Source organism: Python bivittatus, unplaced genomic scaffold (assembly GCF_059951505.1).
Source record: "Python bivittatus isolate LINGU-HERP-01145 unplaced genomic scaffold, Pbiv_v1 ctg000220_np1212, whole genome shotgun sequence".
Lineage (NCBI taxonomy): Eukaryota > Metazoa > Chordata > Lepidosauria > Squamata > Pythonidae > Python > Python bivittatus.
The window spans coordinates 23926269-23938299 of NW_028277048.1; the positions used below are offsets into that span (position 1 = coordinate 23926269).

Sequence of the window (12031 nt, forward strand, 5' to 3'; positions counted from 1 at the left end):
GCTTAATTCTCTGCGTCGCTCAGGCTTCAAAGGGCGGAGCTATGGCATATGCCGAGCTCTCCAAATACGAAAATGCTAGCTTCCTGGGCATGGGCTACTCGCTTCACTAAGGGCCTCTAGTATTGGGCAGCATCGATGCATTTCAAAGACATCCTGCTTAGTAATTGGGCAGATTTTAAAAGCTACGCCTCTAAAGGAACTTTTTAACCAATGAGTAGAAAAAAGAGCGGCTACAAAATTTAAAGGGGTAGTGCTCTTTTCTATACAGAAGGATAAACACGCGTCCTAGGTTTGTCCTTGTCAACTGAAAGCTTCGGTGGTTTGGTAGGTCGTAGAGATGTACGGTGTCCGACCATCAGCTATGAAAACATTACGAAACGTTACATTGCATTAAGAATTACTCGGATCAGATTTACATTTAACTGAAAAGCTATGATTTTGTGCAGTTAACCATATTTAAACCCATCGATTTGAATTTATATAAAACATGGTTCTGACCTAAGTTAGGTCATTAGGTTTCCAGTATAACTACAAAGGATTGCAATTTAAGAATATTAACTCCCCATAGAATCAGGGTAACGTAATCCACAGGCATGCTTCTGAGTAAATATGCGTAAATTAAGTAATGAACACTATAATCTCTATTTAGGAGGAAAAAATGTAGGTATTTAGGATGGGCCATATGTTAGATTTTAACACTTTTCCATAAGATTATACATGCCAGGAATCCCCCAGTTTTAAAGATTGGGGGCACACTTTAATACTGCAGCAAAACACATACCTAATGTCTGCACTTTGTGATCAACTTAGAGAATAACCCATACTTGAAAATATAAGACGAACCAGTGCATCCTGCCTTCCTTTCCACATTAAAGCTGGAATTTGGAGTTACATGATAATTTGGGGAATATTCTTTACATCTGTTAGCTGCTTTGCAGAATTGTAAAGGTCTCTTGTATTATCATATAAATTGCCCATTTACTGGGTGGGTAGGGGATTAATCTCTCGCTAGAACTCACTATTTCAATGGGCTAAATAACTAGGGATAGATCTAATTAGGTGGTTTAATTTTTCAAGGCATATTTCTGCCATGCTTGCCACATGTTGTCCTAAAAGGTGAACATAATTTCCTAAACCCAGTGAATGAAGATTTAATCTCAGGACTATTAATGCATTTTGTGCAAATGAGACACAGGTCTCCACAATGTATATTGTATATACCTGGGTAAGGAAGGGGTTGTTAACAGTTCACCTCATTATAATAGTAAGTATATGTTAATTGGATTAGAATATCTCTCAATATATTCATAAGCCAAGATTTTAGTGGCAAATAAATCTTGACATTCTTCCAAATTATCAGGAATCTTAGATTAAGCATATCTGGTTTTCCATTTTTTTTATTGTGTCTCAGTAAGAAAACTAGGTTGAGCAACAAAGAATAGCTCAAATTCATTGTGTGAATTTATGTTGCATTTCCAAGCTTCACTTTTGCCAAACAAAGCTGAAAAACAAATCAGGAAGCAAACTAGTTGAAACTGATTTAAACATCAACCAAAACTGAACAAGTTGGAATAATTTAGACCTCTTTGAATGTATGTTAGTTCAAAGCTACTTTATATTGTAGAAAGTTATGACACAAAAGACAGGAATTTTCTTTTCTTTTTATTCTCAGACTATTTTTATACATACAATATTACACTGGCAAAATATATACAAAACATGAATTTTCCTTTTCTAGAAATACAAGCTACAGATTTCAAACTCTACTGAAAAATAGGAATGGTAGAATGGCTCCTTTTTTGTAACTGTCACTCACAAAAAAGGGGGAAGGCTTGAGACCCTTACACACTCCCACCCTGAAGTCATGCATCTAGAAGCAAAAGTGTCTTGTTAACAGATTTAATTATTCCAAAGCCAAAGGTGAGCTAACAGTTAGGTAATCGGGAAGAAAGGCACCCTTTTTGCCAAGAAAAGTAGCCTCAGCCTTGGCAGCCTTGTAGAAGATTTCAAAATTAAGAAATCAGGGCATCTAGTCTACATATCAGGTTTATGGCTCTTGATAGCGTAAATGTTGGTATTATCCTATGGGTATTAGGTATTAGCAAAATACTTATGAAGCATGCGTACCATCTTATCCCACAGACACTGTAGTTCATCTAATGAAGCTTAGTTTAACAGAAAAGGACACTGAAGAGGACTCCCGGTTTCTATTCCCTAATGCAATTGAAAGAAGTTGGGACCTGGTGAACTGGCGGCCAAGCTAATTCCAGCCTTGACCTGTAATGGTTAGTGAATAAGAACAGGGTGTATGGATGTCCCAGAATTTCCAAGATTAATGGATGTAGTGCTCTGAGGCTAAATGAGAGCAGAAAACCATTGGCTTGTGTTGCTTTCCAAAAATGTCTGGTCCATGATATCCTGGACATCAGAGTGCCAGGGTGTCCTTGATGAGGCGACGCATGGTGGTAGTGACAGAGGTCCCAAGTGAGTCAGTGATCTGGTAAGAAATCTTGTACAAGTAGGGCTGGACATCCCTCAGCCCTGTGTCAAAGACATTATCCACCTCTGACTGAGTAGGCATCTTGGGCAGGTACTCATGTCGGTTCATCACTTCTACAATGTTGATAATCTTTTCACAAAGTTTTTCACCCACCTTTTCACGACAGATCTGCCGTTCCTGCTCATTAGCCAGACTCACTACATTTACTTTGACTGTCCAAACTTCCCAAGGGATGCATTCATCTGAGAAAGGCCATCGTGATTTCTTCTTCTGATAAAATTCCAGGGAAATTTGGCCCATCCCATCGCTGCCTGAGTTTCGCAGTGCATCCTGGGGGGAAAAGCATTATTCTGTGTTTCACAGGAATAATTTTCCAAATTAAGTACACGTATAGTGAAATATTATGAATAGTTACTTAGAACAAAGTTATGCCATGCTCAGTGCGGTTTACTCTTTCTGTAGAGGAGATACTCTAAAACTGAAGCCTCACTAATGAAAGAAACAATGTTTTTTGTTTTCACATGTCACCCTCTAATAAAAAGACCTGAAGAAAGGCCCTGATAGTATGCCCACATGGGCATAAATATTGACTATTCTCTCAACATCTATTTCTGGTATATTTTGACAAATATTACTATAATAGTAACTTGTAGAGGCTGGACAGCTTTTATGCAGATACAGAAGTGGCTACTGACATTTTTATCTAGGGGAGGTAATGAAGCAATTACCAATCCTAATTTACTGAAAAAAGGATGATAGAACTTTAACACTTTCTAGAACAATAGCCATTTTAGCCTGTTGCAGTATAAATAAAGCATCTTGTGGCACCTTAAAGATAACATTATGACATAACCTTTCATATGTACCAAGAATTTCATCAGATGCATGCTTTATAATATATTTACTTTCATGGCAGCAGAAGAGAAGGAAAAGGCTTATTAACAGTGAAATGTATAAAGTACAGCCAGGAATAATTGCCTTATAACAGTGGCCATTTACAAATCATTTACAAAATGATTGTTGAGCATAATATACTTTTGCAGTGGAAAGCTGTGAATAATAAATAGCATCCACAGAATTTTACCAATATGCACATTTTTCAAGAGGTAATAATGGTACTTCTAACATAATATTGAAATAGTGATCATATTAATGCATATGATTTTCAAGTTCTTTCTTTGTCTCTTGCACATATTCCTTAAAGGCCAGAATGGCTGCACTCAAGCAGGGGAGGAGAAAGCTTTTTATTCCGCAGCTATTGTAAAATCTCTCATTTGCCAAAACGAAGATACCATAATCAAGAAATGGAGTCTGGGATGGGATTAGGCAAAGCAGTTTTATACTAATATAATGGGTATTGAGGCTAGCCTGGCCTAAATGATGTCACCAAGCAGATCTCTTTACTTTCACTCATGAAGGGAATTTACTTAATGTCAAAAAATGAAGTATTTGACTGAGGGATAATAAAGCAGAAATCAAACATATTTTCCATTTCAGTTAGTGAGTTTGCAGTACTATAGATATTTATCCAGGAATAAGCCTCACTGAAAATAATGCAGCATATTATTTTGATTTATTTGATTTTAGATATCCTTAGGCAAAAGAGATAAAATGTAATCAAATATATACAATGAGGTAATGCCAATTTAAAAGCAGCAAACCATTCAGCAAACAAAAAATACAGGACATGTTTTTAGCAAACCTATTGGATTGTTTTGATCACTCATTTATAAGTCACAGAAGCAGTGGCATAAAACTGGGCCACTTTTTTAGAAGTTGCAGGAATCTGGTCTATAAGAAGAAAAAATTTAAAAAGTGCATTTGGTTTGCTGGGGAATTTCACAAGTATAGAAAGAATGATACAGGTAGCAACTGCCTCGTTTAGCAATCATTTGCAGTTACAACAGTGATGGAAAAGTAATTTTGTGACCAATCCTCATATTTATGATCTTTGCAGGTCTGTAAAGCAAAGGAAAGCTGAAGAAAGATTGTAAGCACAGTTGCGGTTTCACTTAGTGACTGCTTCACTTAATGACCAAGTTGTCAGTTCCAACTGTGGTGGCTAAATGAAGACTACCTGTATCTCTTTGTGCAGAGTCATGTACTACAACCTGCATGTGCTCCCTTTACATATATGTAAGTAGTAATGATAAAGATGAGTATTTAAAAATTATGATTTCTAAATACGCACAGACATACTCATATCCCTCATTATTCTAATCCAAGTATAATACAGTGGTACCTCGGTTCACGAACGCTTCTGTTCACGAACCATTCGGTTCACGAATAGCTCCGTTCGCAAAATTTTGCCTCCGTTCGCGAACGCTGGATCGGGTTACGAACAGAATCTGCGGCCATTTTCCCTCCCGTGACACGTGGTCGCGGCTTCCTGTAGGGAGGGGGATTCTCCCTCCAAGCAATATCTGCCTCCCCACCCGCCTTCTTGTCCTCCATGCCAGAAGTCGCGTCGAGCAAGGCTAGCTTTCTCTCTCTTCGTGCTGTACTTTGTGTCATATTTTTGCGGTTTAAAAAAAAAAACATATGGTTCAGAACAGATTAACCGTAATTACATTGAACCTTATGGGGAAATTTGATTCGGGACGCGATCAAAAATCGGTTGGCGACCAAATTCGGAGGGGTCAGAACGGATTAACTGTATTTACATTGAACCTTATGGGAAAATTTGATTCGGTTCACGACCAATTTGGTTCGCGACCAGAGTCACGGAACGAATTAAGTTCGTGAACCGAGGTACCACTGTACACACATTCAGTAGTAAGAGAAAACAAGTACTAAACGGCATGTCAAACTGAAATCTGGGTTGAGATCTAAGGCTATTGATCATTCCCAGCTGTGCATTCCTAGAAATCCAGTAAAGTACCAGAACAGATCATGGGATCAGGAAGGAGATGTAACCATAGTCTACAGGAACTCTCTTTCTCTAGGCTGTCTATTCAAGTGGCAATCTAGAATGTTTGCATTTTGTGTTGAGCATTTGGAACGGGAGTTTTTTGCTGGTATACTGCCCATTCTGCTGATCTGATGGAGGTGGTTTCAGATTTGATGTTGAGGACTCCTAGAATATTGGCTCTAGAAGACTTCAGTATTCAAGCTGGGACTGCTTTGCAGGAGCCACTCAGAATGTCTCAACTTGTTAACTGCCCCAACACAAGTGGCAAGTCATACTCTGGATTTCTTTTTTCCTAGTGGGCAAGTGGATGGTGGTTTGAAAAGGGGAATATGTTTACATCTGTTCTTCTGTCACAGACTATTTTCTGTTGAAACTGAGGTTTGCAGAGACTATATCTCGCTGCAGGGGTGAGGAACCCTATCATCCCAGAAAATGACAGATTCCAGTGGCTTCCAGAAGGCTCTGAAGGATTCTCCAACATCCCTGTCAAAAAATTGGCTACAGTTTAAACAATTTGGGCAGTTGAAACAATAGCTCCTCAATCTCCTCTTCCCAGTGCAGAGCCCGTTCAGCCCTTTGGTATACATTTCAGCTGAGGGCAAAACAGGCAGTTGGAAGAATAACACACAGGTGGAAAAAGCCTCATCTTAAATCTGATTGAATACTAGTAAGAATTCATTATCAAGCCTACACTGTGACAATGCTGGAGGAATTTTGCTTGCATTTGATACCACCACAATGATATTCTTCTGGAGAGGTTGTCCATGTTAGAAGTGAGTGAAATGGGCTTCAAGTAGTTCAGCTCATACCTGGATAGCCTTCTTCATGATGTTTATGTTGCCTAGTTCTGCAAGGTTTAATTTTATCCCCTACGCTGTTCAATTTTTACATGGAATCACTGAATGAATTTACTCATGAGATTTAGAGTAAAATGTTATTGGTATGCTGATGATATTAGTCTCTATCTTGCTTTTTCATAGGGGTCCATGTGAGACATTGTAACTGCTGAATCAGTGCCTGGTTGCAGTAATGGACTGAATGAGGGCCAACAAACCGAAACTCACTCCAGAGAAAACAGGGATATGGTTAGTGGATAGTTTACCTTCCAGATGAGCAGAATTCCAACTGTTTTGGATGGAGCTGCACTCCCCCAAATGATTAAACATGTGGCCTAGCATACTTCTGGATCCATTCTGACTTTAGAAACACAAGTGGTCTCTGATGCAAAACAATTTTTACAAACTCAGACTGGTGCATCAGCTCTGGCTTTAATTGGACAGAAATACCCTCATTATAGTAATCCATGCCCTAGTAACTTCTGTAGATTATTTCCATGCATTATACATGGGGCAGCTGTTGAAGACAATTGGAAAACTTGTTAGTACAAAATGTTGTAGCAACAGCACTTACTGGAACTGGGTGATATGAATACATCCTGCTCATTCTTAATTATCTGCATTGGTTCCCCATTTGTTTCCAGTCCCAATTCAAAATGTTGACTTTAACCTATAAAGCTTTTCCCAGCTTGAGACAATAGAATCTAAAGGAACACCTCCGTCAGTATGTTCTTACTCAAACTCATAGAGTTCTCACACTCTAAGTCATACTGAAATGTGTTGAGTGGCTAGCCGGGAGCAGGCCTTTTCAGTGATAGCCCCCTGGCTTTCGAATGCTCCCCCACCAGCACCATCCTTATTGTTTTCTTAGTGCCACGTAAAGACATTTTTATAGTCCTAGGTCTTTCAAAACTATTTTAATGATGGTATGATTTTTAACTTTTCTATTCCAGCTTTTTTCTATTACATTTAACAGTTATCTTGCTGATTTTGCATTTTTTATTTTAATGAAAGTTTAAATTTTGTAAACTTATGGTTTTTCACTGTAATTATCATTTTAATTGTAAATTGCTTTGAGATTTGTTTTAATACAGAAACAAAATAAATACATAATAAACAAAAATGCAGTAATTTAAATGAAATAATTTAAATCATTATAAAGAGAATAAATATTTAAATAATATGGAAATAATACTGTTGTCACAGCTTGTTAACTGATGTCTACTGATGGTGTCAAGAATACTTCCCTAAACAAGTTGTTCCATAATCTGGGTGCAAAGATTATGAACACCTGTTACCCGACAAATAGTAAAGGAATACAGCAAAGGAACAGAGTTTCTGGGCATTGATTCCAGAGATGTTCCAATCCCAATATAGTTTGGGCTTTGTAAGTTAAAACTAACATTTCGAATTAATCCTGGAAAGAGCCTGGTAACTATCTGGCATCTGTATTCTGGACCAAAGGACAATTCTGAGCAAGCACCATGGGAGCACCATATCATTACAAAATAAACACATTTTACCTTGAATTCTCCAACTGCCTTTCTCAATGCACGATCAAGCTCCTCAGAAGAAACCCTGACATAGGTGAAATCAATGAAGTCACAATCAACATCTTGTGTGCCAACTGTCCCAATCGAGTAAGTTCCTTCTTTCTTGTAATGGAATTTCCCTGTGCTGCGATGAAGTAATATGGTGTGCAAAAGCGCCAGCATAGCTTCTTCAATCTGGCGACCCTCAACTGATATCTCCAGCACCTCTGAACGGCAGTTCATTGTGACTTCTGCAAAGGAAAAATAAGCAAGCAACCCTCAAAAAAAGCTACATAAGCAGAATGGAAAATTAGCCTCTGTAGAGGATGGGTATGTCCAGGTGGCAAGTAATACAAGCAGTAGTATGCAAAATGTCTAGTTCCAAATTGTTTTAAAGAATAGGATGAAACCTGCCATTTTGAGGATTTTGTAATTGTTTTGACTTGCATACTAAACAGCTGTCTTAAGCTTGAATCACTTCAGAAATGCTCAAAACTGTCCCATTCTCTGCTCAGGTTAGCAGCTTTGTGCTCAAAATGTGGTTTTGTAAATTTCAAGCTAGAAACAGTTCAAAATGAAATACTTTGCGCGCTTCTAGGTACACTAGTACCTCGGGTCATGAACGCTTCTGTTCATGACCAATTCGGTTCACGAACAGCACCGTTTGCAAAATTTTGCTTCCGTTCGCGAACTCCGCATCAGGTGACGAACAGGATCTGCGGCCATTTTCCCTGCCGTGACACGTGGTCGTGGCTTCCTGTAGGGAGGGGGACTCTCCCTCCAAACAATAACTGCCTCCGCACCCGCCTTCCTGTCCTCCATGCCTCAAGCAAGGTTAGCGTTCTCTCTCTTCATAGTGTACTGTACTGTACTTTGTGTCATATTTTTGTGGTTTAAAAAAAAAATACATATGGTTCAGAACGGATTAACCGTATTTACATTGAACCTTATGGGAAAATTTGATTCGGGTCGCGACCAATTCGGGTCGCGACCAGAGTCGCGGAACGAATTAAGTTCGTGACCCGAGGTACCACTGTACATGCAACCACCATACATCTTCAGCACTTGTCATCTCAGGCTGCAGCAAGTAACAGTACATTTCTTTCTTTCAACATAGCAATGGTGTTCTCATAAAGATTCACGCCAAACAATCGTTTGCTCCCAACTCCCAATAGCTTTCAGACTGGCTTTAGAAACACCTTGGAAAACTGTATGTCATTGTAAAAATTCCTGTGTTCAGATAGCAAAACGTAGACAAGCACTTGATGTCTTCCAAAATACTGAACTGTCTTGGTGTTTTCCAAATATTGTAGTCAAGAACAAATGTGTCTTTGACATAGAATTATCAGTCTGAAGTTATGTAAACAATCCTATAGATTTTTACTCAAAATATTGCAGTAGTAAGGCATGTTGAAACTATGTAAGCTAATGTAGCAACTCCTGAACAGCATCTCTAATAGCATGGCAATTACAAGAGACATTTTCTGAAGTATCTAGTATATATGAAACAGACTTCTCCTGTTGGTATTAACCTTAAGCTTTTAAAAAATACTTTTAAAGCAGCCTTCTACTGATTTACAAAACAGCACATTTAAACTTGTTATTTGAAAGGCTAAATATAATATCAATTTAATATGATTTCTTCAACTTCTTATAAAAATGGGTACTGGTTAGGAACCCAACTGAGTCTTCCAAAACAAATATGTGATTTCAGAAGAAGCAATAGTTATTGGAACTACAAAGTTCTAATAAAAATGCTGACAGTGAATAAATTACCAAGAAGCACTCTAAGGCAAATCAAAACCAGTTTTAAATTCTACAGAAGTTTTAAAAATTGCTTTCTGAAAATTCAGACAGTCCAAGCCAATAATGCTATAAAAGTTGTTTACTCCTCAAACTGATTTAACAGTTATTTTTCAACCAATATTAGCTCTTTGGAAACAAAACAAAACAAAAGGAATAGAGCCAATATTATAACAACTCAGTATCTTGTGTCATCAAATGCAAGGGTTGAAACAGATCTCCAAACCAAAAAAAAAAAAAAATCCCATTATTTGCCAAGAATTTTGGAAGATGCAACAGTCCTCAACCCAGCAGCACTATAACATGAAAAACTGCATTTAAAGTTACCCATCTATCCAATAATAAAAGTATAGGCATCCTTTTGCCTACGCATGAGGTCACATTTATTACTGAATGATCTAATTGTCTGAAGCTTTTAAACCTACATAGCCCAGCACCTTCGCCACTACACCACACTGGCTTTTGAACCCCCCCAGAGAAGAACATGTTTTGTTCCAAAGCCCTAAAGCCCCCGAGGGGGGTGAGCCTCTTGTGATTTCCGCAGTGCTGTGACCAAAACATTCCCAGGCTTTCCGGGGGGGGGGGCCGTGGGTAACTAAAGCAACCGTCTAGACGAGGGCTCGCGCCTCCCGGGAGGTGGGGGGGGGGATAAAAGGCAGAGGTCTCCCCCGTGAGAAGAACAGCTGGTAACTCACCTGTCCCAGCTCCGGGTGCCTCCCTAGACAAGCAACTTAATCTTTGGATTAGCCCAAGTAAGGAAGCGTGGGAGAGAGGGGTCTGAAAAATCATCCTCAAGAGCGAACCGGAGCTATTCTTCCCGCCACAATTCTCCCTTCTGGACACCCGTCCGTAGGGAGAAGCGTCTGAATTTCATTGACACAGGGCCTTTCCCCCTTTCCAGGCTTTTAAAACATAAATCCCCGATAGCCTTTCCCCTGCCGCTCTTGGTACCATCCAAGAAAACAAACCACAGACAGCGGACGAAATCATGAACGGGGAACTTCCGGCCGAGAATCAATTTCGCCCTTTGCTGCCCCCTACAAATCGAAGACGCGGTTGTAGGGCGCTGTAAGGTTGAAAGCTGGGTGATGCTTTTTATTTTACTGGTTAAAAAACATGAGACGCTGTACAAAAATGGATAATGGAGGGCGGGAGTTTATTCATTTGTTTTCGCTTCATACCGTGCGAGACTGCGCAACAAGATGCAGTTTCCCCCCCTCCCGTCCAGAAAATTCCAGGCTAGCCCCCAAAATATCAATTTTTTAATTGGCGGCGAAGTAGGGGAGGGAGGAAAAAAAGCTGTATCTGCGTGTTTCTTCTACAGAAACAAGGGCCGGTCGTCCTTTTGAGCCCGATCTCCCTAGACCGACTTATGCTACTCCTGGCACAAGGTTTTGCATCTTTCCTACACCTTATAGTGATAACCGCTGCTTTATACTGACCATTGACAAGGAAGGCATTGTTTATTAACAGGACTCTGGGTCATGGCTACAGATTTAGTACGGCAGCATATGGCGAATCAAATCACATTATTTCTCGGAACAAAGAGCGATCTCCGAGGCTAACATCTTCACTCTTCTACCGCGGAGCCAACGGCAGATTTGCCATACCTTTACGTGCCTCGCTAGATCAACAGCATTTTAGTACCTAATTTGCACTGACGAGAACTGTGGGCCGCGTCTGCAAGTGCGCACGCGCCTTCTCGCCTCCTTCTGCGCAGGGCATAATACGTCATTCATGCGCCGGGCTTCAATACCGGAAGAGGCTTCAATACCGGAAGAGTAAGGTCGACGCGAAGCGGGAGTTCTGAAGTTGATTGAGCGGCGGTCTGTGTGAACGGGAAGTCTTGGCGTGATCGCGAACCGTTGATGTTTGCGGTTAAAAACGGCAGCTGCCGGGTTATATCAATTTCCGCGTCTTCTGTGCGTCTTTCCCCTCGTTTGCTTTTCCCTCGTTTCTTTTTGCAGCAATGCTTCGCGAGATTTTCTTTGTATCTCTTCTAATTCCATCTTCATTCATTTATTTCAAGATTTATAAGGTCGCCCAACTCAAACAGCGTGACTGGGCAGCGTACAAAATAACCCCATTATAATGATAAGAATAAAGAGCAAAGAGAATAACAATAACAACTAACAAACAGCCAACAAATAAATACAAAATCTAGAATCTAAACCAACTTATTACAAATAAGGCGTCTTTATATTTCTTCTGGCAGTGTATGTATGTATTTATTTATTTGTTTGGTAATTTCATAGTAATAGAGTAAAAACTACATATAGTAATCAATTTTGGGGTTTTTTGCTGGCTAAAGAGCTTTGTTCAGTCCAGTTGTTTATAAAGCCTCACGTCTGGTTCTCACCATTGTATTTATATAGATATTAACATATTTGTAGAAGTGTAATCTCTTTCAACCATCAAAGATCTGAAGGTGATCTATACTAGTTACAAA

The 12031-nt window shown here is 39.4% G+C and overlaps 1 protein-coding gene and 1 long non-coding RNA gene across 6 annotated transcripts; one reads left to right on the forward strand and one right to left on the reverse strand.

Annotated features, from left to right (window-relative positions):
- Positions 1 to 274: 274 nt before the first annotated feature.
- LOC148216302 (uncharacterized) lies at positions 275 to 6491 on the forward strand. The gene is made up of 3 exons (XR_015795702.1): positions 275 to 324; positions 4458 to 4636; positions 6392 to 6491. It is a non-coding gene; the product is annotated as an uncharacterized LOC148216302 (long non-coding RNA).
- ATG101 (autophagy related 101) lies at positions 1650 to 11300 on the reverse strand. Of its 5 annotated transcripts, none has more exons than XM_025166693.2 (3): positions 11230 to 11300; positions 7771 to 8030; positions 1650 to 2830 (listed from the first exon to the last, which is right to left on the reverse strand). In XM_025166693.2, exons 2-3 carry the CDS (start codon positions 8020 to 8022, stop codon positions 2426 to 2428), a joined length of 657 nt encoding a protein of 218 aa, XP_025022461.1. In that variant the 5' UTR covers positions 8023 to 8030; positions 11230 to 11300; the 3' UTR covers positions 1650 to 2425. The 5 variants fall into 5 exon arrangements, with proteins under 5 accessions (XP_025022461.1, XP_025022460.1, XP_025022459.1 ...); XM_025166692.2 differs by having other exon boundaries at positions 11193 to 11279; XM_025166691.2 differs by lacking the exon at positions 11230 to 11300 and adding an exon at positions 11025 to 11181.
- Positions 11301 to 12031: the final 731 nt, after the last annotated feature.